Source organism: Amaranthus tricolor, chromosome 3, assembly GCF_026212465.1.
Source record: "Amaranthus tricolor cultivar Red isolate AtriRed21 chromosome 3, ASM2621246v1, whole genome shotgun sequence".
Lineage (NCBI taxonomy): Eukaryota > Viridiplantae > Streptophyta > Magnoliopsida > Caryophyllales > Amaranthaceae > Amaranthus > Amaranthus tricolor.
Genome location: NC_080049.1, coordinates 36,685,991 through 36,711,815, shown reverse-complemented (window position 1 = coordinate 36,711,815; position 25,825 = coordinate 36,685,991). Strand labels below are relative to the sequence as shown.

General features: G+C 31.7%; 2 protein-coding genes across 3 annotated transcripts; one reads left to right on the top strand and one right to left on the bottom strand.

Moving 5' to 3' along the window:
• Positions 1-1,944: 1,944 nt before the first annotated feature.
• On the top strand, positions 1,945-11,504 carry LOC130807581 (DNA polymerase lambda). Of its 2 annotated transcripts, none has more exons than XM_057672848.1 (14): positions 1,945-2,124; positions 2,545-2,682; positions 3,746-4,180; positions 4,385-4,460; positions 4,556-4,686; positions 5,751-5,813; positions 6,759-6,938; positions 7,037-7,090; positions 7,400-7,488; positions 8,332-8,422; positions 8,552-8,632; positions 9,089-9,156; positions 9,573-9,657; positions 9,745-11,504. In XM_057672848.1, exons 1-14 carry the CDS (start codon positions 2,011-2,013, stop codon positions 9,841-9,843), a joined length of 1,704 nt encoding a protein of 567 aa, XP_057528831.1. In that variant the 5' UTR covers positions 1,945-2,010; the 3' UTR covers positions 9,844-11,504. The 2 variants fall into 2 exon arrangements, with proteins under 2 accessions (XP_057528831.1, XP_057528832.1); XM_057672849.1 differs by having other exon boundaries at positions 3,746-4,129; positions 9,745-11,502.
• A 471-nt stretch (positions 11,505-11,975) lies between these two features.
• On the bottom strand, positions 11,976-15,911 carry LOC130807580 (uncharacterized). Its single transcript, XM_057672847.1, has 4 exons — positions 15,404-15,911; positions 14,297-14,498; positions 13,301-13,585; positions 11,976-12,896 (listed from the first exon to the last, which is right to left on the bottom strand). The coding sequence occupies exons 1-4, from the start codon at positions 15,624-15,626 to the stop codon at positions 12,239-12,241; spliced, it is 1,368 nt and encodes a 455-aa protein (XP_057528830.1). The 5' UTR covers positions 15,627-15,911; the 3' UTR covers positions 11,976-12,238.
• Between the last annotated feature and the right edge of the window lie 9,914 nt (positions 15,912-25,825).

The following is a 25,825-nucleotide window of genomic DNA, read 5'->3' as shown; positions in this document are numbered from 1 at the left end:
TTTTCAGTTTTCTTTTGTAGTATTGTATGATTGTATGATTTGATTTAATAAACATTTTTGAAAACTTAACTTTAATACTTAAATCATACTTAATGTAATAAAATCTTTTGAATATCATACAATCACATTTTAACCTATAAAAATGTTATATTTGGCAAAACTGTATAAAATTGTCACGTGGACTTTTCCGGTTCTTTTATAGTATTATATGATATGATGCTCCATTTGGCAAAACTCTATAAAAATGCTATTTGGAATTTTTTTCAGTTTTTTTAATAATATTGTATGATTGTATGATTTGATCTAATAAATATTTTTGAAAACTTAACTTTAATACTTAAATGATAATTAATGTAATAAAATATTTTGAATATCACACAATCACATTTTACCTATAAAAATGTTACATTTGACAAGACTTTATAAAACTGTCACGTGGAATTTTCCAGTTCTTTTATAGTATAGCATGATATGATGTTTATACAAATAATCTATTATTTTTAAATGTCTTGTTTTGTAAGTTTATATTAGGATGTAGTATATACAAACAATCAATAGTAAAAATTTGGTAAAATATACTACTCCGTCCTCTTTGATTTGCATCAAAGAGAAATTTGTGTATTTTTAAGAAAATGGTAATAAATAAAGGGAGAGAATGAATTGTGGGGATGAAATTAAAAGAGAATTAAAATGTGTGGATGAGATTAAAAAAAGTGGTGAGCCATTGTCCAAAAATAGAAATGATGCTGAATTAAGTAGAACGGACCAAAATGGATTATGATACAAATTCAATGGGACGAAGGGAGTAATAATATGTAATAGAATAAAATCAAATTTTCCTTATTTAGTTCAATAAATAAAACAATCAACTAATGTGATTTTTCCATGTGGCAAATTTTTATGATGATGCGACATGAAATTTTTCAATCCTTTTAATTAATTGTATGATGCTCAAATAAACATAATGAATTTCATATTGCTTTAGTAAAAACATTCATAACAAAGTACTAACCTAACATATGAGATATTATTCATAAAATTAAACGGAAACACATAGAGATTTAAGGTTAATTTATAACTATTGTCGAATTTTCTATCAAAATTCTTACATCAACTATTTCTTTCATTTACTAGAAAAATATATAGATGACACTTATATAATATATCTAAAGTCTTTCTAAAGTCAATCTTCAACTCTCAACTGTCAAGAATTATACTTTAGGTTAGTAATTGAAAACTTTTTCACCCTTTTAAGAAGAGTTTAATTATGATCGATTACTTGTCACTAATAAAACAACATTTATATCAATTATTCACAAACAATTATTAAAAAGTTTATTTTTTCACATTTGTGACTCGAATATTAAAAAGTATTCTCTATGCTTCTTTTAATTTATATTACTTTTCATTTAATTTTAATCTGTCATACTAATTTCACGTTTTTTGACAATAGTGCCACCTACTTTCACTTAATCTCATAAACAATTTATGTTGTTATTTATTTTGATCACTTATTTAAACTGTTCACTTGTGTTTTTATCTTGATCGCCAATCTAATTTTCATTTCTACTAACTTTTTTATTTAAAAAGTTATACAAGTGTTAAATGGAGAACACCTCAACGTTTCAGAATTCCCAAACAACCCTACGGGCACCGTCATTCTGAGTTAACGTCTTATCGATGTTAAAGAGTAGGATTTATATACCCCTCTTATTCACCACAAGTGTCTCATTTACTTTTTGGACACTATTTATCTCTTAATCTTAATTTGTATTTTATTATTAATCTATAAGTTAAAACATTGTTAAATGAAATCTTATTTAATTCGTCTCAATATAATGTATAAAACAAATAGGACACTTGTGGTGAATTTTGCGGTGAATTAGAGAAACGGAAACTTATATTAGACACTTCAATATTCATCGATTAAAACGGTCAATTCTTCACATTCCACAAAGTATAAAATTTTACTCTGCCAAATGCTTACAACTGTCAACTGAACAACAAGAAATGGCTCCAAAGAAGGAGGAGACCTCACAGTCACCCCCATCTGTTTCAGATGGCATGTTTTCTGGCATGTTTGTATTCTTAGTTGATTCTGGAGTTCAACCTCGCAGACTGCAGGTTTTATTTTGTCACTCTTATAGGAAAAAAAAACTGGCTACTAAAAAGGGATTTCTTTTTTTTTTTTTTGTTTAATTGTAATTTTGGGGAAGAAGGAGTGAACTTTGATTAAAAAAAAATAAAGTCACAAAACCGATGTTTTTCAAGGGTTATTTTTATTTTCATTTTTGTGCGTTGTGTGTTAAGATAACATTTTGTTGTCCAAAATTTATTTTGAGAAGAAAGTAGTGAACTTTGATTGAAAGATTACAATTTTATTGCTTTTTGATGGGTTAATTTTTCAATTTTGTGCATTATGTGTTTTGATACATTCCCTTGTTTAAAAAATATTTTAGGGAAGAATCTAGTGATCTTTGATTGAAAGATTATAAATTGGTGATGGAGTATTAAAATTTTGATTTTCATGAATTGTGTGTATAGATATGGAAGCAGAGGTTGGAACAAATGGGGGCTAAAATTGAAGACTATTTCTCTAAGAGAGTTACTCATATTTTTGCCATGAATTGGAATGCCCTCAAACAGAAAATTGATTCTGATCGTTTGTCAAATTTCAAAGGAGTAAGTTTTTATTGTTTAGCAAGTTTATATTGTCATTTCAAGTGATGAGCTTTTTGTAGTGATTATGTCTGCTGATTTTTCTGGGCAATACCCTGATCCCCATTATATGATTTGAAATTGTGTTGGATTGTTTTATTGGAAATTTTAGGTCAAATTTGATCATTGCAGAAGATAGGCATAATGAGATTGATTTATGATGTCTTTGAATGATGGAATGCTGGGTTTGTTTCATAATTTGCAAGTCATGTCCAAATTTATACCTTGTAAGAAATTGTTGACAGTTTAGCAATAGATTTAGAACTGAACGGCATTGAGAAATGCACTATGTGTCAAGAAAGAGAGGTTATATTTGGTGTAATACCGACAAATAAGGAGGAATTTTACTAGTGAGTATGTGATGATCTCAAAGTGAATATGTGGATCTTCGATTATGAGTCAATTGTCAGGATTTCGTTTCTTTCAAAAAAATTTTGTTTGATTCATAGCATTTAACTGATAGCTTTCTGTTGAGAGAGCTTGGTGGCAAGACTTTCTTTTATCATGTGTTGCTAAGCCTTTCCCTGTTAATATTCATCAATCTACTATTGTAAATTGTGATTTCATCTTGTTTTGTTCTTCCTCCCAATTCAGGAATAGCAACAATGTGAAATGTGTACTCGGGTTTGGACTGAACTACTTTTCAAAAATTTTATATTTCACTTTGTATTATAGACTTGTGTGATGATTGAATGAGTGTACATTTGGAGTCAATTAATAGATCAACATTGCGTACGAGGTCAACCTTCTTAAATCTCAAAATGGTGCTCTTTTGAATATGCATATATTGGCATTGAGTCGTGATGTGTTGTGACAATAGCAGTTTATCCAGCTGTTTTTCAGTATTCAGTGAGTATATTGACAACATAACATTGATTACATGTCTAATGATTTTCTCGTCATTGTGCATGTTGGCATGTTCACTTTAAATTAACTCTCGGTGTATGATAAAAAACAACCAGCACTTTTTGGAGTTGGCGGCAGTGTTAATATGTTGTCTCTTATGGTAGATTTTTCTTTTTTGCAGATTATTTTAGTGTACCAGTGGTTGGAAGATAGTTTGAGATTAGGGGAAAAGGCGTCACAGGATATCTACATTCTGAAAGATGAAGCTAGTGGAGAAGCTTGCCATCAGTCCTCTGGGGACGTCTCTAGTCATGGAAATGGATACTCTTCAGGCAATGAAGAGCTTCCGCATCACAAGAAGCAGAAAATTTCTTCTCCTGAAAAGCCAAAAGATCCAACCTTGTCTTTGCCTGTAGATTCTAGACATTCAAGTGCTGAGAGTAAGGGAACTGCAACAAGTGATGAACTACACGAAGAGTCACTGACATCAAGGAACTATGATTTGTCGTCTAGCTACTTGGAATCACAGACTGCTAATTTCAATGTTGCTGAAAATCCAGATAAAGTAGTCAATATAAATCCTTTTGTAATTGATCTGAAGTTATTCGGTTTCTTTGTATGTTCTCACCTGCAGACATGTATGATGTAGATGCGTATTTGTTTAGATGGACACTTTTCCTGCTCTTTTCTTGCGGGGGGTGGGGATGGGGGGGTTGAAATAAGGCCATTTGAAGCATTTTGTGACTGATAGTATTGCGTCAGTTTAACTCATCAAGTCGACTTATGAATTTTATAAGGTTTTCTGATAATCCCTCTGCAGGTTAGCACATATAACCCACCTGATTTAAACAAGAATATCACTGATATCTTCAAGAAGCTCATTGACATATATAGGGGTGAGTTTAGACTTTAGAGTTTCATGCAATGATCAATTAGAATTTTGGCCATGTCTATATCTGCATTCTTATTCCTACAATTTTACATGTAATAGCTCTTGGTGAAGATCGGAGGTCATTTAGCTACTATAAGGCCATTCCTGTGATTGAGAAGCTGCCTTTTAAAATTGAGAATGCTGAGCAGGTCAAGCACTTACCTGGGATTGGAAAGTCACTGTGTGATCATGTAAGCCATTGAAAACACGGCCGAGTTTCAATTTTTGTTTTTCAGTGTTTACTCAATAATGACTGCGGCCTTTGTTTTTTATGTTCTTTAGTTTGGAACTTCTTATGGTCTAGAAGTAGACGTGCAGTTACCCTTTTATCTGGTTTATCTTCTTTCATAATGATAACTGTTTTATTTGTAAAACCCTGTGGAGAAGTTGGCATAGGCTCCTCTTAGATTTAGCTAAGACAATGAAAGAATATCTTTTTTGGTTTATCTTGTGGTCCGATTTTTGAATTATTAGGTCAATATACTTGCAACCTTGTCATGGATGGTGTTTATCCTGTTTTCATCTTGTTTAACAGCTTCAATATGGAACACATGCGCGTATTGACTATTGAAGGCTGTCAATGAAATAAATTCCATTGTTGATATGTTTATGTTGCATGAACTACTGATTGTCTTGAAACCGTTTTAGATTTTGGGAAGGATCAGTCTTCAGCATCGGCATATGAGTCTTGTTCATAAGTTAATTCATCTTACCAATTGGCATGTATGTGCATATCATTGTGGGTGCTTGTCTTCTAATCACTTGGTTCTAATTATGAAAAAGCCTTGCCCTTTGAGAATTTCGCTTTGTAAAGAATTGATGTGATATATGCAGGCAGAAACTGTCTTTTGTACTTGAACTGTTCATACTTCCCTTGATTTTTGTGCCTTATTGTTGTTTTATACAACATCAGGATTTGTTATCGAGAATGAAAGCTGCAAAGTCTTGATGATACTTTACTCGTAATAGTTTTTATGCTTCTCATTCAGCTGTTTCCATTTTCATCTGTAAATGACATGTTGAGATTTTTTTTGGCGTATGTTGGAAATTGTTTTATTTCTAGCAGTTTGTGCTATGTGCGCTAGTTTAAAATGTTTTTACTACTAGTGACTCTTCAAGAAACCATCAAGTGTAATCTTGCATTCATGTTCCTGATGGAACCTATGGTGGAATGTGCAATTGCTTTTTAGATTAGTTCCAGAGGATTTCGAGTAATAGACTAAATTAATGCCTACAACTCCGATGTTTGTTTCAGATACAGGAGATAGTGTCAACTGGAAAAATGTCAAAGCTGGAGCATTTTGAGAACGATGAAAGGGTAGGTATTCCTTTAATTTCCATATTAGCTCATTTTATACTTCCTTGTGATGCTAAATTTCTTCATTTCATATGCTTTGCATATAACTACTATTTGATCTTCTAATGTAGGCATGGCTTGGCTGGGCTTCTGTTGTATATTATTCAGTCAAGAACCAAGCTTTTCTTATGTTGATAGCTATAATGTAAAATAATTAAATAATGGTTGACCAGGATTTTCTTGAGAATGATATGTCATCTATTTGTCTCTTTTTGTTTGTTTGTCTTACCTTATTATATCCTATGGTGAGTCTATAACTGCAGATATATTTTGCAACAGTGGCTCTCTTTGGGAAAAATCTAAAGTGGCATTTACTGGAAAAATGCCATAATTGATTGGCTTGTGTAGGGCTTATAATGATTCTATTAACTTCTAGCATTACATAAAAAGATTTATTATTTTCCATTAAAAGAAAAAAGGTATATTTGGTTTACCTGTTCAGTTCTTTGTGCTACATATCATTGCAACGGATTTTATTGCAGACCATATTATAACATGCTCAGCTTCATGTGCAGCTTTAAGTTTTTTCTTCTGAAAGCATAAAAGCTTGAAAATGAAATGAGTTGTTCAGCACTAGTCCTGTTCTTTCCGTAAACCATACAATTTTTTTTTCGGGGGTGGGGGTGGAAGTGGGGTGGAGGAGTATATGATTTCCACTAATTTTACTTGTCTTTATGGTATCTTGGCCAGTCACCACTTTGGTGAGCTATGGATAGGAAAGCTGCAGTCAGTTTTTCTTGTGGCTTTTCATTTACTTTATTTTCACATTATGTTTTTGCAATGTAGCATCATTTTGAGCATCTTTTTGAGATTACATTTTAGAATTTAGAAGCAATCTTTAGACAGGTCTTGAGGTGACTGTTGAAAATTTGGTGGTATACTTCGTAACTACATACATTCTTGTAGGTGAAAACAATCTCTTTGTTCGGGGAAGTTTGGGGTGTTGGTCCTGCCACTGCTCTAAAACTTTATGATAAAGGACATCGTACTTTGGAAGATTTGAAAAACGACGCTTCTTTGACTAATGCTCAGAAGTTAGGTTTACAATATTTTGATGATATCAAGACAAGAATTCCGCGGCATGAGGTTTCATCTTGTGCTTTTCTATTCTCGATAAATCGCTCTAATCTTTTGATATTGCTATTAGGATTTTCATTAGAATCATGCTTCATTCAAATTAACAGGTCACAGAAATGGAGAAATTGCTGCAGAAGGTTGGAGAAGAAGTTCTGCCAGGAGTAAGAACTAAAAACATTGATCTTTCCTTGTAAATGGGATGTCATAATGTATACCTTTCTGTAACATATGTTTCTTCTTTACCTTTTCTTTTTGACCCCTGTTCATGCAATGTGAGGGTGTGTTACTGTGTTAGTTGTTTTATGTGAGTTGGTGGGAATGATTGAATCAATAGTCTGTTGGCCTTCTTTTCTCTGGGAGTGTCACAGAGTTGACATCGAAGATTTGATAATGAGCATTTCTTGAGTAACTTGAGCATGTGTTTTTTAGAGCATCTCTGACTAACCTTACTTGTATCTACTGTTTGGAAGGTTGTCATTGTGTGCGGCGGGTCATATAGACGTGGAAAATCATCATGTGGAGATATGGACATTGTAATTACCCATCCTGATGGGCAGAGGTAATTAGCTTTTTTTTTTTTAAAACTGCATAATTTACAAGGGTTAATGTAACTCTCATTTGTCCTTTGCAAGCGAATGGTACTTTTTAACTGCGGGTTTCTCTCTTTCCAATCCTATGCACCTACCAATTTTTTAAAAATTCAATTATTAATGTAATCATGCTAATGCTAAAAGGAAGAAGATTATCCATCCTTTTGTTTTTGATACTTAAATAATTTATTAGGTCGAAGAATTAAGATTAAGGCTTGACAATACTTGAATTTGGATTTTGGATGCTTCGTATTGTAAAAAAAAGCTTGCTTTTCTCTTTTACTCATGATTCTGCTACTGTTGTGCTATGTTCCTTCTTACGAAAACATGAAATGATTGTCATGATCATTTCAAATAACATGCTTTTGCTTATCCACCATTCAAAAAGTGAATGGCATTAGTTGGTATATGAAAGCTAGAGAAACTCTTGAATAATATGGGAAAGAAAGCTTTTCCTTGTGATGGTCCAAAAGAGGAAGAGTACCATGAAGTAGCTTGCACAACTGAGATGAATAAAATTACATCTTTTTCAGACAAGATCTAGCCAGCCGACCCCATATTTCAGAACGAAGGCTTTGGCATTGTTGTGTTGCGGATAAGAATTAGCCAAAACCGCCCAAAAAGATATCGTACTTTTAAAATGGTTTAGTGAGGCGAGGCTTGCACTATCCTCCCTCTTGAACGGTTGAACCCATTCCCTAAAATGTATTTTTAACAAAGGTTGTGGTTAAGTACAGGACGTAATATGAATTAATCAAGTCAATAATTTTCCTTGTTTTAGCCAACTTATGGGTCTTTCTGCCAAATTTTAGTCACAAAGGTTTTCTTGCGAAGTTTGTTAAGCGTTTGAAGGATATGAATTTTCTGAGGGAGGATTTGGTCTTCAGTACGCACAGCGAGGAGGTAAATCTTTCTTTAATCAGACTATTCCCTTAATCTTTTATATAGTTTTTTATTGTGCTGGTTTATTGTCAACTTATTGTGCTGGTTTATAGCTCTTATGATCGTTCACTTCCATAAATGTATACGCAGGGTACTGATCATGGAGTGGACACGTATTTTGGTTTGTGTACCTATCCTGGCCGAGAGCTACGCCATCGCATAGATTTGAAGGTATTTATCAAAATTGGAAGTGTTTTTTCCAGCTTTTCATTTTCATTTAGTAACCACTGAGGAGGTGTATATTCTTCGTAGAATCATGTCTTATGTTGCAATGTAAATGAGCAACCTTCGCTTTTTTCTATGAAATAAAATTGATTTGATGTGATGTATTGGAGTTACTCTCTCAATCTAATACTAGCCAGTGCTCGTTGTGCCAAAACAAAAGGAAATTGAACAAAACTATAGGCTGAGATGGTGAAGGTAACACCTTTTGCCTTGTTTTGCCGTAGTATATAGAAATTTCGGAAGATCAGTTTCGTTGCGTTTAATGAGGCGGTTTAGAATTTCTGTGGGCTTTTTACTGTGCGGCTCTTTTGTACAAACCTGTGGACCAGAAGGCCGAAATAAAATAGCTGTTGATTAGGTTTATGATGTGATTAATGTTGATAATTTTTATTTTTTGGCTAGGTTTATCCAAAAAATATATACCCATTTGGGCTGATTGCGTGGACTGGCAATGATACACTGAATAGAAGGTATGAGTTGGTTTGCATATACGCAACATATTAAATGTTACTTTGACATCATCTCTCTTGAGTTTCTTCTTTTCTCATAAGATCATCGACTTCCGATTGTTATATAAAGCAATTTCGAGAGAGCTCTTAACAATTTTTGTTGATTGAAACTCGTTTTGGAAAAACAAAATTTATCCTTAGGGATGATTTTCCCGTTGATATATGGTTAGTAAGATGTTTTTCTTAGTTTTTGAGCATAATGATAAGGAATATTTGGCTATTGTCTATCTAACTACGGGAAGGAATATAAGGACACTCAGAGATACGAGTAAAAGGAGAATTTTGCTATTTGCGAAAAGAATTTCATGAGTCATTGTTAACTACCACATGATGCAGTGATAGCTTAGTACTTATATTTGTGTGGTATTTCTGTGTAGACTGAGATTACTGGCAGAATCAAAAGGTTATCGGCTTGATGATACAGGGTTGTTTCTGTCCACTCCAGGCTCAGGCGGAAAACGTGTAAGAATTGAAGTGTTGCTAAATTGTTGGAAATTTTTCATTTTCTTCCTTGTGTTCACGAATGTTTTAAACAACACTTTATTCCAGGGTTCACGAGGGACTGCAAGTTTGCACTTCGATACAGAAAAGCAAGTGTTTGATTTTCTAGAATTTCAGTGGCTCGAACCACACGAAAGAAACCTTTGATGTCTAATGTGTGCAAGTGTGTTGTACATGTGCAAGGTGTAGCCCTGGTGAAATTTTGCTGGTAGGAATGTGTATACGTCTGTCTGTAGTCTGTATCCGATCGAAAATGTGTAGGAAATATTCACTCTGATACTTTGAAGTTAGCAGAAACATGTTTATGGGTTTCTATTCAGCTTAGTTTTCCATCCAGAGTTGAAGATATTGCTCAAGCATATCAACAACTGAAAATTTGTTTCACTCGGGCTGGTGGTGAATCCAGGATAATATTATAAGGTAGACTAAGAATTTAGGTATAATGAGTTGAGGTCATATTCAAAAAAAAAATTAGCAAATTCATTAGAGCGGATAAAAATGAAAAATAGAGCAAATTGAGTGGAACAGAGGTGTAATTTTTATTTATTAAGGCTATCTATTGTAATTCAAATTCACAACTAAGTCAAAATAAGATTAAGATTTGAAAGGATGCGCGATGCAAATTATCCAAATACTAAAAAAATAACAACAAAATATATCTTAAAATAATTTTTATGATTGAAGTTTTAAAATAAAATAATTCTCATGTTTATGGTGGATGGTTTTATTTTTAGAATGAGCTTACAGTTTTTTATTTTTTCTCTTTCTCGTAATCAAGTGTCGGGTATGTTATTTTAGAGTGTGTTCTTACTGAATTCTAATAAAATTTTTATTTTTGTATTGCATATTAGTTGGTTAATTGTTTTCTATATATACAAGATGTATTTATTCTAAATTTTAAGTTTTGTTTTGACTAAAGAATGACTCGGACAGAGACAAACGCTCATCAAACTCAACTATGCATACTCCACCCGACGGATCTCCTTTTGAAATTAGGAGTCTAATTGAAGGAAATAACCAGAAAAGTAATATCACATTACTTCTGGCAAGATATTGGAGGGTCACCAAAGAATACTTGAAGAGGGTCAGAGAATTAAAATTTTGATGATAATAAATAAAGTGTACAATGAAAATTGGGTCTTTAGTATGAAAAAGTTGTCCAGATAACTTGAAGGTGAAGTTTGACACCTACTATCTACTATCTTAAAGGTAAAGTAGATCTTTGGTGGAAGATACGAGTAGTGAAGAGTGTTAGAGATTAGCCTGGTTTTGATTGGGACAACCTGCAAGCTTTGAGGAGGAGAAATTTTATCCCGTCGAAAGAAAGAGAATTCTCTGGATCTTCGACTAGGTGATAATATGACTATTCAAGAATATCTTCACTAAATTTAATGAGCTTGCTCGAAATTAAACCGACAGACTCTATGAGGAAGGAAAGGTTCGAGGAGGGTCTGATCTTTAAGATTCAAGACAAAGTGTCACTTTTGATGAGTGTTATGAATTGGCATCTCAGGTTGCATGGGTGCAAAAGAGAAAGAGATGAGGTGGTGGGAAGTAAAAGGCGAGTTGATCAGCATGGTCAGCAACAAAGCAAAAGTGGTTTCAAGATGCTTAATTTTGGTGGCACACACTATAATCAGGGGTGGAAATGGAATGAAACAACAAGCTTCACATGGTTTATTGGTGTGTAGCAAACAAGGGCACACGACTCAGTAGTCAGTATAGCACCCACACTCTATCCCCCGCCACCTAGTTCAAACTTTGTAGCATACTGTAATTAATGTTATTTTTCACTTCCTCTGTCCCATGACAATAACCTCAATCGTGAAATGTTATTTTTTAACAACAATTTTTATTTGAGTTTATTTTTTAATTTTTTAATTTTTTGTTGTTGTTTACTAGTACTATATCAATGGTTAAAATTAAGAGAAAAAAGTTAAAATGTGGTTAATATTGTAAGGTTGTGGGTTTGTGCAGACCTCAGTGTGAGGTACCTTTCAAAATATGTAATGAACCAATGTTACTTATATGTAGGGATGTAGAAAAAGAAAAATGAAGCTTATAAAGTGGAATATAGAGAATATAAGATTTGGATTAAATTTAGCGTTATTTTGATTATCTTAGGCAATTTTGATACGACAAGCGAACTTCTTAAATAAATATTTTAAGATGAAGCTAATTGGTATCATTTACTCTAACTTTATTGTTTGAACGACTCGTTCCCCTCAAAATATTAACCAAGTTTCGCCACTGCTATTATACAAACTTGATCTTTTTGATTTGAAAAAGCCTTACCCATGTGAAGCTCTAGCCTCTAGCCCAATACTTTAATGTAATTATTTGAAAAATGAATATCAATCAATTTTTTTTTTTCTGAAAACACAAAATCAAAAGACTTATAAATAAATTAAAACAACATAAATGCATTTATTCTTCATTGATACCATTCCATACACGATCAATCCATGTCTAGACAGGGGTGGGTTCGGATTGATATTTATTTATTTATTTAATGGTAAATGGTAATACAAGTAAATCAGAGTTAAGATGGTGGAGCAAGTGGTCCAACATCATTATCAGCATCAACATATTCTTTTCCATCTTCCTCATTGATCTCTTCATTATCAGATGATGGGAAGTTGGGATCAGATTCTCCGTCAACACCATCAAGGTCCTCCAAAGGTGGCATTTCATAAGTCCGAGGAAGAGGTAAAGGATCACTTACAACATGATCAACAATTGTGTTGAAACCAGTGAAAACACCATCTTCCAAGATTCTAGTCTCATGGTTACCATCAATATGAATATCACGTTGTTTGTAAGAGTAAGGAACATCAATAAATCCCTGGGTAACTGTAAAAGTCACCATTATTCGACTTCTAGGAGGTATACTTACCTTTACTGAACGCTCTTGTGTTTGAGTCTCCCTATTTACGTTGGACCATTCAACATTATTATTTCCAGACTTTTCCATACCAATTTCTGTTGTAGAAATTAGCCTCGGGATGGCAGTAACTTCTACAGACGAGGGTTCAAACACCTTCCATGAATGCGATGAGTAGAACCTATCTTCACTCACCTTTTCGAAAGAGAAGGGAATTTTTTCATCCAAGTCTTCAGTAAAAGAATAGTTGGTTCTTGTTCTATTCACAATCCGTCGTGTTTGTAAATTATATATTCTGCCATTCTTCACATCGTAACTGTTTGTTTTTTATGACATAAAAAATTTATAAGACTTGGTTCCATATTACAATCTATTCCTATTTAGTTAGCATAAGAATTTTAATCTTCTCTACTGCACCGTACTTTCTCTTTCGTTATGAAGCTATCATTTCTATATTTAAAGATCGCTAACATGTCACCTGTTGCACTTCAAAATTGTTTCTAAGGAACGATCATCTTGTGACCTGTTCGTGTATTCTGTTTTAGGTGATTATCTATTTTAATTCATTTGTTAATAATGCTCTTAGCTCTCCTAATTTTGTAGGTCCATTTTTGTTATTTTAATTTTTTTTGTGAAACATTTATTATATACTAGTTTCGTCTTGTAATGATACGATTTGCAAATTAAAATATTTCTTATCAACAAAATAGTTTTCTTTACCTGATAATCAAGATATTTCTATCCCGAATTGGCTCCTCAACTGTCATCACTGCCTCAGGGATTATGCTATCTGTAGAAGCACAAAGATAATCTTGACCTTCGTTGCCATTCCATCTCATACAATACCTATTCCTAGCCAAGCTCAACAAAGCAATGGTTTTGCTTTGCGTACTTAGCCTGACCGGGCGGAACAGAGTTTGTGCCAAGGGGGCTGCATCATTATATCTAATCCATTCCCAATTATTCCTCGCCCAAAAAAAATTAGGATGATCAGGGGCCTCAAACCTAATGAAGAATTAGTAACAAATGAGTTAGTTACAAACATAATAAAATAGAAAAAAAAATTAAAACACGTACGAAAAACCTTCGTATATTTTAACATTCACCGATTAACATAAAATTAAAAGTAAATTAGTTACTTTGTGTTAGGATTATTAGAATGGTGACTGGTTTACTTAGTTGAGCTGAAAGGAAAAGCCAATGAGCAACGTGTCAATGATTTAAACTCTAAAAAAAAAACAAATTGTTAAACACCGTTTGTATCTACTAACAAATGTAATTTTAGTCAAAAGTTTGCGGACTTTTTTCCTAACAAACAAAAAGTGATGAGTAAAACTTCCTAATTTTCTACCACTTTAAATTTACCTAACAACTTCTTGAATATTAAATCCACTTGATAAGTCCTGACTCCTTACACCACTTGAATAATAAAATTTACACCTTAGATTACTACTCGATGATTTCAATATTAATGGCCAGATTAACCCACATTTTTGGCAATTTCTCCCCTTTTCTCCCTCCTCATCAACTCTCTCTTTGCATAATTTTCTACTTCTTGGGTCTTCTCTCACATCAAACCTTCAACTTCATAACCAACCAACACGTTCTCATAAATAAATATGTAATGAGGAATAACATCACCATTATCCCATTCGATATAACCTATACTTGTACAAGGATATCAAGCCTCTCTACTGTTATTATTTGAACACTTACCTAACATCACCATTAGGTTGAGTACGTGCAACGTGGTGCACAGTTGAAGTTAGTCTGTCTGGCTTTGTGAATCGGAGATAGAACCTATCTTGTCTATGTAGGTACATCCCATTGTCTCCTTTAAATGTCACTTGCCTCGGCATCATCACCAACCTCACCAGGTCTGTTACTATCAAGTTTTGAACAACGTTGCTTGTGCTCCCTATTATTGTTTGTTCATCCAAAACAACAATCACAAATTAAATCAGAATTAATTAATCTCATGAAACTTTTTTAATTAAATCATACTTTAGCGTTCATTAATTATAACAAACAAAGTCAAACTTCATTAATTATAGTTAAAAATTTTCATTTATAGTTCCTTAATCATGAGTAAATTAAAATCATATTGGAGTAAACATATTGCATAATTATTAATCAAAGTTTATAGTCTTTAACATATAATAATAGTTCATTACAAAAAAATTCAAATCATCAATCAAAAAAATCAATTTTTGTTCATAATCATAATATTTTTTTCATAACACCCTAATCAAAATTCATATGATCAATATCAATGTTCCAATCCTAGTTCTTTTTTATTATTGTTGTAGTATCAGAATTTATATTTCATCATCTGTCAAATCATAGTAAAAGTTCATATTCATAATCAAAGTTCATTAATAATCATCATTATAATCATAGTTAAATAATAATGAAAATTGTGTAATAAATTTATAAAAATTATAATTTAGAACTTATTAATAAGAATTATAGTCAACGTTCATTTCAATATACAATTTGTTATTTCGTGTACACATGTAACAAGTATACAATATATAAGCAACAAAAGTATTGAATTGAATTTGAACTTGAACGGTCATATGCGGTTAAACTGACATTGAACCGCATCGAAAACGAACCGCAAAGTAACATGTCAATGTTTAATGGAAATTGATTTTGAACCTGAACGATATATCATATGCGGTTCAGACCCAAGTTCAGAAAAATTTAGACCGCTAACCAGCTCGAAACCTACACTAACCTGGCCTCTTTTAAGAGTTTATACATAGAATAGAACGTAGCAACACATAGACAAAGAAAAATAGTAAAGGAAGTGGATGTTACCAACAGATAAAGATGATGATGATATGATAACCGTACGCTCGGTATTTCGGGACTGGTGGAGAAGACCCAAGAGTCCATTTTGCCTGTTATAGACATACCTAAACAAAGTGCAAGATTCTTTAGAACGGTCTTCCTCGGGCACATGAGCCGTTGCAACCAAAAATGACGAACCAGGTTCGAGTCGTAGGAACTTATTGTTGTAGGTGGTTCGTATGCTGACCATGTTACGAGTTCTTGATTGCACCACTTCAAACCTTGTAAAATTCGTTTCACTTAGTATCACCGGACTTGACACCCGCACTCTGGTGTGAAACGTTTTGGTTCATATTGCAAGAATTGTCTTGCATTTTGGAACGCTAAAAACCTTGGTAGCAATGCCATTTTTTTTTAATGTTGGTCTTTTACTTTTTTATTTGTTGTTGGCACATATGATATGTTATACTTCTAATTTCTCTCTTATTTATAGAGTCCAAACATAATTAGCTTCACGTTTTTTGTAACATGCATATGCATGTGGTCCTGCGGATCTTAAAAAACATCAAAAGTAAAACAAATTGACTACGTCTCATGCAACTTTGGTGTTTTTTTTTTTTTTAAGTATTGTTATTTGTCATATTTTATAGATATATTATTCCATATGTTATCTTTGTTGATATTTCTTTCAGTTTTATTATTAAATCTATGCAACTTTAACAATTAATAATATCGTAAAATCTATTATATTAATTATATAATAAAAGTATTATTAATTAATTTGCATTAGTGTATACTCCCGTCAAATTTAATGAATGACTACATTATTTAAGATTAATAGAGTTTTTATGTAATGACTATATTTTCTAAACAAAGTTTTATTTTTTGTATGAATTTACCCAATCTTTATAATATATAAATTTTCTACAAGAGTATGCAAAGTATAAATTAGGGTGAAATTGAAAAAATTGTCTTCTTTTCTTATGAATAATTTAAAAGAGAATTGAGCCATTAATTAGAAAAGGAAAAATAATTGTCAAAAAATACCTAATAAAATAATTTTCTTTAAGAACCTACTAATATAATTTGTTTATCAAAAAATACCACTTAACCATTTTTGTTATTTCACCATTGGTTTTTTTGGGTTGAACAATCACGTGAAACTTACGTGACTCGTATCTCCTCCCTTTAGTTTATAGGGAATTGGTTCTCATGTTCTAAATTTCTTATCTAAATTTCAGAGTCACGGTTATATAAATCGACATCTATATTTGTTTCAAGTTTAGATAAGACAACTACTTAATTTTGTTATTAGGCTTTTTCACATACATTATATGAAATGAATTTGCTTATAGACTCTTTAATAGACATTTAGAGAAGAAATATAAGGTATTCTGTCTTTAACACTATGTTCGGATAACAATTTTGGAAAGAAAGTAAAGGAAGAGAAGGGGAAGGGAGGGTAGGAAAAGGCAGGGGAGAAAAATGCAAGTGAAATAACTCTTGATTGTATAGAAGAGAATGGAAAGGAAATGAAAGGAGATAAAAGTTTCCTTTCAAATCTTTCCAACTTTAGAGAGATTGAAACATTAACAAAAAAGTATACATTAAATCCCTCCAATTCCCTCCCTTCTAAACCCTTTCCCTCTCATTTTATTATCCAAATGATGAATTATTTATTCTTCCAATTCTCTCCCTTCCTTTCTTTCCATTTTCTTCTATCTAAACACATCCTAAGAGCATACATAAAAATTTAATTATATAAAGAATGTTTGCTATTATTTCCTTAATTACTTTCAAACCTCTTGCACTAACTAATTTTAAAGCAATCAAAAATACCTCAACAAAAAACCAAAACAAAAAAGACCAACCCCTAGTAAAGCATTAAAAATAATACTTCTTTTGTTTCATATTAGTTGCAACATTATCAAAAAGGGAACTATTCATTCATTACTCTTAATTTGTAAATAGTTTTTAATTTATAAGTTAAAACATAGTCAAATGAGATCTTATTTGATTCGTCTCATTGCAAAAATTATAAATATCAAATTTTTATAATTTTTATTATACATAATTAGAGATATTAAAGATTAAATTAGTACATTAGACTGCGTGAAAAAAGCAAATATTGCAGGTAAATTGAAACGGAGAAAGTATCAAACAAAATACTGTCTAATCAACATCTATCTCATCTTATCATCCAAATCTAATACTAGTTTTAAAACAAATTCTTGAAATGATAAGACAAATTTTTGTATGTGGTTCATTTAGTACGAATGTTTTCAATGTTTAGTGAAAATGACATGTATTTTTATTAATGTTTTTAGTATTTCACCAAAAATATTAATTCACCATAAAAATAAATGTTGCATTTAGCCACACAAAAAATGCAAGTAGTCACACTTATATGTGTGAAAATACATGCAACCTATAAAATTCATAATATCTACATACACTATTTTATTCAAAGATGGAAATGGTAAGACAAATTTTTGTATAACTTGTAATGTGGTTCCTTCACTTTAGTAAGAATGTTTTCAATGTTTATTGAAAATGACATGTACTACGAAAATAAAAAGAGTTCGCGACTAAACATTAAGTCGCTTATTTGTAGGCAAAATGAAATTGGCGACTAAATAGTGACAAAAAAGCCAAGTCGCATAAAATATAGTCGCGAAAAGATGTTTTGTCCCTAACAGGTTGCCACTCGCGACCAAACAAATTTAGTGGGCAACAGGTACCAATGGCGACTAGACGACTGAGTCCCTATTGGGTCGCCAACCATACAAATTTAGCGACTAAATTCCTGCTCAATTTTGGTCGCCAACTTTATACAAAAAAAAAATTTACAAAAATTGTATATTATTTTTAAATTTTATTTTAAATACTCTTTTTTATTTTAAATTTTATTTTTTAAAAACAATAAATAAAATTAACAACAAACTTGGAGAAAATAACATGAACTTAAAAATAAATATCAACATAAATAAATAAACAATACAAATAACCAAAAAAATAACGTCCACAAATCTAAAATAATATATTAAAAAATAGAAAATAAACATGAAAAAACTTAAAAAAAAATAAAAAAACCAACATAAAATATAATGAGTGTGTTTAGGAAACAGCTGATAGCTGATTATAGTGGCTGATTTGACCAACTGATTTTACTAACTGGTTTGACCAGCTGATTTTGACCCCCTGCTATGAGCAGCTTGTTCAAAACAGCTCATTCATATCAATAAGCTGTTTCAACAAGTAAATTCACCAAACACTAGCATTAGCTAGTTTGACCACCCAACCCTCTACATTAAAATAAGCTAATTTGCCAAACACCCCCAATAAATAATTAGTACTACAAAATAAAAAAACATTGAAAAAAAACAACATAAAAACCTAAAATAATAATCATAACATAAAAAAAATTAAAATTAAAAATAGATTATCAAAATTAAAAAGAAAAAAAAAGAAAATAGAAATCCGCAAAAAAATAAGAAAAACAATACCAAAAATAAATAAATAATAAGAAAAAAAAACAAAAAAAAGAAAGTAGACACTTACAATAAATAAACTTGGACAAAAAAAATAACAAAATCTAATATTGAAAATACTTATATAATCAAAAAAAAATTAAAACTAGCTCTTTCAAAACATATTGTTAAGTATGTCTTGAGTCTTGGCTATCATATAGCCATATAGGTATGGATATAGCTTCATGTGGGAAGCTTTGGTATGGCCCTTTTGAAGAGGAGAAGGAAGGTTGGTTTTGTGTATGTGCAGTAGAGGACAGCTGAGTCGGCTATACGTCGAGATTTCATGATAAATTGTTTTACTTGATCTATTGTGAAGGTATCAGATAAGGATGGTCATGGGGCGGGTCTGGAGCGAGTCTGGCTAGACCCGGACCCGGACCCTTTTATTTTTTATTGATCCAGACTCGGATCCGGACTCTAAGGGTTTAAAATTGAACATTTTTCGAGTCTTTTTGTATTTTTGTAAGCAACTTATTATCGTATTACAAACACTTGTTCGAGTCCATGAAATTCAAATACAAAATAATTACTAAAAAGTAAAAAAAATATTTAATTGTATAGGGTCCGAGTCCGGGTCTGAGGGATGGGTCTAGGGTTTGGGTCTCGAGGTAGGGTCCGGGTCTGCACCTTGAGACCTGGACATGGACCCGTCAAATATTTTCTGGATCCAGATCCGACCTGGATCCGATGGGTCTCAAAAAATAGACCCAGACCCTTAAAAAAGGGGCGGGTCCAATAGGGTCCTAGACCCATGACCATCCCTAGTATCAGATAACCTCTTTTGGGTTTGTTTTAGGTGCTTATGAGTCTTCAAGTAAAAGGAAGGATCATCAAAAGTTTTTGGCCCCGTCTTCAAAGATCGAGTAGTTGCAAAAGGTTGTTCTCAAATTGAAACAATCGCAGAAACTAATCTTATTTTAATCACAAATTTAACGTCTAAAATATCTTTAATTAGTGATGGTAGTACTTAAAAAAATTCTACGATGATTAGAAACTTGTTAATGTTAACGTGGTTATGAATCGTAAGAAGTAATGTAAACTTTGGAGGTAAAACTTAAAGTTGAGCAATTGCCCACAACAATTTGGGAAAATTATAATACTCATTCAAAAACTTTATTTACTCATGTTAGGAATAAATTAAGTATTTCATACATATATACAAGTAATTATTACACAAGAAATACAAGTTACATAACTTGTTACATGTACAATAATTTTTACCTAAACTTTAAATTATCTTAGATAAATCTTTCTTACACTATATTAGACCAAATTGAGGATAAAAATCACCTCAAATCAGCCCCAAAACAGCCAGCCCCTAGCTGTCATACTACCCCTCTTTTAGCCCCAAAACCCACTTATACACTCCACCATACTTTCTACCCAAAGCCCCTTTTGTTCTTACCCAAAAACACCATCATAACAAACATGCAAACATGATAAATCAAAACAAATTTGCTATCCCAATTTTCATCTCCATCTACCTTCTTTCACTCTTCATTTTACTCCTAAATTCATCCATAAGCACAAAAGAATTTCAATCTAACAATTCCTAGCAAAATCACCTTTTTTTCTCATCAAATCTTCTTCAGAAAAACCCAACTTAACTTCTGAAAATTTATGTTTAGAAAATCAAATCTTTCACAAAATTAATCTTCATTTTAAGAGCTTTCCATAGACACAAAACTTGAAGAAATTCACTAAGAATAAAGTAAGTTATGTTTATTCCTTTATTTCACTAGTTTTGTTAAAACTTGTTCATATAAAATTCTTTTTACATGATATCTTTCTATAAACTAAGATTAATATAAAATGGGTATTTCATCATAATAACTAAGAAAGTTAATCTCCTAAGAAGGCCTAGAAATTTCGTCCAAACGAAGAAAATTTGAAATATTTTTCTTCCATCAACTTACAATCTCCTATTTATGTTTTCTAGCCAAAGCCAAAAAAACTCTCAAGTTATAGAACTTGTTCAACAAGTGTTACTCAACGCTAATCAATTTCCAAAATTAAAAAAATATCAAAGGGTAAGTAAATCTAACAATCTTTAGTTAGAAATCAAAAGTCATCAAGTTACATAGAAAGATCCGAAATAATGGTATTTTTGAATTCTTTAAAAATGATTGTAGCAAAGGAGTTGGATCTTAGTTATTGAGAAGTTGTACCAAAGGTTGAGATGTACTTTTGGAGCTAAGGAACGAGGTATGTCACATGGGGTGATTTTTAAAGGATTTCAGAATAAGTTGGGAAAGTTTGCATAAACCTTTTTTAAAAATAAAATTCCCAAAGAGAAGTTCTTAAATCTTGAAAAATGATATCAAAATGATGATATTGAATACATGTATTATTATTGTGGGCATCATGGATGTTGATTTTATGAATTGTTGTATGTTTAAAAGCGTGTTCAATAATACTTTGTGAAAGCAATTGTAATGAAAAAGATTATATGGACTTGAAAAATATTTGAAATACATTTTTAAAAGTAATTTTCAGTACCTATATGTTAAGAAATTCTCTTGGATTTTTTTTTCTAAAAATGTATTCGTTAAAATGATATTTTAATGGATTATAAGGTGTTAAATATTCTTATTATGAAAAATGGTATTAAATAAACTCTTCATCATCAAAATAATTAATAAAACATATTATAATATATCCAATAAGATTTTGGCCAGAATATTATTAATTTGGAATTTTCATGATTTTTGAGTAACCGTTTAATTGTTTATCGGTAAACTGTAAAATAGTAAAAAATAAAATTATTACCAAAAAAGGACGTGTGGACTTGAAATTTTTATCACATACTCATATGGACAGTAACTAACTATTGTAAAATTTTGGAAACGTTTCATGGACATTTAAGGACATTAATAATTTTTACTCGGTTATTAATAATCGCTAACTTAATAAAATGGTAAAATATAAAATAAATACTAAATGACGTCTTTTGGACATGAAAATTTTATGAGACACTTATATAAGCAGTAGATGCATGCTAAAAAAATTATATGGATTTTCGTGACCATATATGAACTTAAATAAATTTTTTTTGTTTTATCGGTAAATTAACGACATTAATTACTAAAAATATCCAAGTAACTTTTAATGGTTATTTAAAATTTATATCCCGTAAAATAGTTTCTCAAAAATCAAAAATTATAGAATTTTAATATTATTTTATTCAGACTTTAATAATTTTAAACCGATTTTATTTTATTTATCGATAAAATGTCTATACAAAATAATAAAATATCATACATGACTTTTATGAGTTTAAATGGGCTAGTAAAGGTGTTATATTACTTTTAGAACTTTTTTGTATAATTTTAAAAAGCTAATTTTTAATTATTTTCTAATTTATCAAATTAATAGAAATTGTTTATTCATTAAAAGGTGTGATATTGGTAATTTAATTTGAGTAAAAATAGACCTATATCAAAAAGTTATAATTTTATCAAATAATTTTAACTTATATGGTTTATAATTTTACGGATTTAAAACATCATTTAAATAACGGTAGATACCTAAATTATCGAAAATAATCGTAAAATCGTAATAAATTGGCATGACCAATTATAATCTGATGGGAAAATCTTAAATTCATTTTAAATAAGGCATTATAATGACATGATTAATTAGAGCCTTGTTAGATAATTAATATGTATTTTGTAAATCAATTATCAATTTTATTACCGATAAAACTATTTCATATTTAAGAAAATAGTGTTTTATGAAATCTTCTGTCATAATGATTTTACAACATATGAACTATATTCTAGTTTGTTTTGAATGAATTTCAAAACTCTTTTAACTTATATTTACTTTAAGAAGGATTAAAACAAAACATTTTAGTGGTTTCCTTGAAAAACCGTATTGAATTTTAATCACTTTTTGTTACGATGTATTTCCATACATGCTAGTGATGCCTCAATATAATACAAAGGTTACGTTTGATGATGTGATTATGCAAAGCATGTTTTACCCATGTAGGAAAGATTATGATTTGATTTTACTATGTTGCAAATAAAGTATGTTTTATTATGTTGCTAATAAAAGATGTTTTATCATATGGAAAAAATTAATATTTTTGACTTTTCAAATGCTATCGAAATTACAAGATATATATTATATACAAAAATATTTTAGCCTAAATGGCGAGTACATATGCCACAGCAAATGTTGTGTGCATGATTAAACGACTTCCAATGTTGAGCGCGTATTGTTCATACCATTGTGTTACACTTGCCGGATATGTCGCGGACGATAGATCGACTACCAACTGAATCACAGGATGACTCACAGACTACCCATGCAAACTTATAATCTGAGTTTGAAGTTGATTTGGATCCATTAAGATCTTATGATTTATGATGAAAAATGAGAACTAAGAATTATTATGAAACCATTGAATTGAATTTGAATGATGATATGATTTATCAAATGAAAAAGCATCTTTCAAAATGAATTTACTCAAAACAAAATGTTTTAACAACTTGTTTGACAGGCACTAGTGTGTTATACTCAACCTTTTGTTGTAACTATGCTTTGTATGTTTTCCAATGGTTTTTGTTTTTAGAGTGAACCCCAATGGCACCTCGACGGAGAATTGATATGCGAGCGAAGGATGAACTTGATTTGAAGTTTGACTCCCTTTTGTTTAGATCTCTTTATTGTATCTGAGAGACTATTAGTACAGTTGTTTAGATTTGGACTATTTTAAAGATGTAATTCAAACATCAGAATTATTTCGATTTGGTTGTAATTTTCCTTTATTTTGGACAGCTAAGACTTCCGTTATATTGCTTTGGTTTTGGTTCAAGTATTTTACTTGGACATTGGTTTAACCTTTAAGTAACCCTCTTAATTGTGCTGGCAAAAGTGAGCTTCCTATTGATTAATACTAAATTCCAATTAGTCTTTACGTTCATAATTCGGAGCGATTACACAAATTGAAGGTTATGGTTTTATGAGGAATTTTCTTCCTTTGTGAGATGTTCTTCAATTTAGAGTCCTACTAGTTCTTTGATGGTGATGGTGGACTTGGTACTCTTTATGTGATTTAGGGGTCTATATCTACATGAAGCAATCATATGGTTGGGATAATGGGTAAAGAAGATCATGTGTGTAGTCTGGAGAAGGTTCTTTAGGATTGAAGCGCTCTTCAAGTTTTTGGTAAGAGATTATTTGTTTACTTCTTTATGTTACAAGGTTATGCACAAAGATAATATGGTGGTTATGTCTACATGAAGGGTATATGTGCGGGTTTCTTGCTTTATCTCAAAAGGTTGGTTGCATGAGGTATTTTTTGCTTGAGGTGGAGGCTTTGACAAAGCTATTTTCGAAGACGTTTGATATGAAAATCTTGGTGAAATGATTAAAGATTTGTGGCCACTTATAAAGCAAAATTTTCAGCGTTCCATGCACAAGTGTTGTGGGTAGTGTGGATACTTCAAGAAGCATGTTTTAAGTTAGAAGTAGGTTTTCTAACCCGGGGAAACAACATAGGAATGCGGTGATATGTTTTTTGTTGAGAAACATGATGGGTTCTTCATATGTTGTCTAAATCTTGGTGAAGACATCAGGTGTCTTATTTGTTTTTTGGTGACTCGGTTTATGGCAGAGATATGGGGAATCATTTTCGGAGTTCGTAGTTACTTTGGGTAATGCGGTGTTGAGTTGGCTATCATCTTTGCAAGATGTGAAGGCCATGTCTATGATCGAAGCGGTTCTTCCTATGGTCATTGTGGAGTCTTTGTATATGCAAAGTGGGTTATGGTCTCATAAGGTTTTGTGTTCTAGCCTAGATTTGGTTTTGTGAAAGCCAAATTATTTTTTCATTTGGTTTATTGATAGACCAAATATATTGTCATCAAATAGTTCTTCATTGGAATATGCGATATCAAGATGAAGTGGTTGTTTTTGGTGTTGAAAGCTATGGAAGACAATTTGGGTATATGATGACCAAGACTTTGTCAGCCAACAAGCTCGAGGTATGTGTTGATTTGGTTGGGTTCTTTCACGTTGTTGTTGTTGATGCTCTTGAAGATCTTATTTGAACATTAGTATGTAAGTTACTGGTGTGTTTGGGTGAAGGTGGAGAATATGAGTTTCTCAAAAGGTTTATGTATGGGCTTTACACATTATTGATGTTCATGAGATTTGGATGTTTTGAGGTAATGCATGTGATTTACATAGAAGGAGAATGTGATTTTCTCAAAAATAAAAGAATAGTGTATGCGATTTACACAATGTTGATATATATGCTAGTTATACATCATGCTAGCTCTTGAAGTTGGTTTGTTGTTTGATGTTGTATGGATGGAGATATGGTTTTGTGTTTGGGTTCGTGGCTTATGAGACTCAAGTCAAGGTGGAGATTGTTAAGTATATGTCTCGAGTCTTGGCTATCATATGGGCATGGATATAGCTTCATGTGGGAAGCTTTGGTATGGCCTTTTTGAAGAGGAAAAGGAAGGTTGGTTTTGTGTATGTGCAGCAGAGGACAGCCGAGTCGACTGTAGCTCGGGACGGCACCAAAGCCGACTCGGCTGGAGGCAGAAGGCAGCAATTTGTGGCAGATTGTTATGCCGACTCGACTTTCATAACTGATCACCATGAAGCCGAGTCGACTGCAGGTCTCGATGGGCGTTTTGTTTCGTTGCTTTATCTTAGCCTTTTGTCATGGTAAGTATTAGTGTGTATGTATTATAAATACCCATAATACACTAGTTTAGATGTGCCAATTTTTGATTATTATTCTCTCTCTAAAAGTGTGATCCATATTTATTCATCTCTTCTTCTTTCTCCAACCCCTCTTTGAATGAAAACACCTGAGCTAGGAAGGATGTACATTAGATGAACCTCGTTAATTGTGTGTGTTGTTTATTTTTTATGTTTGATTCTTGGAATTACT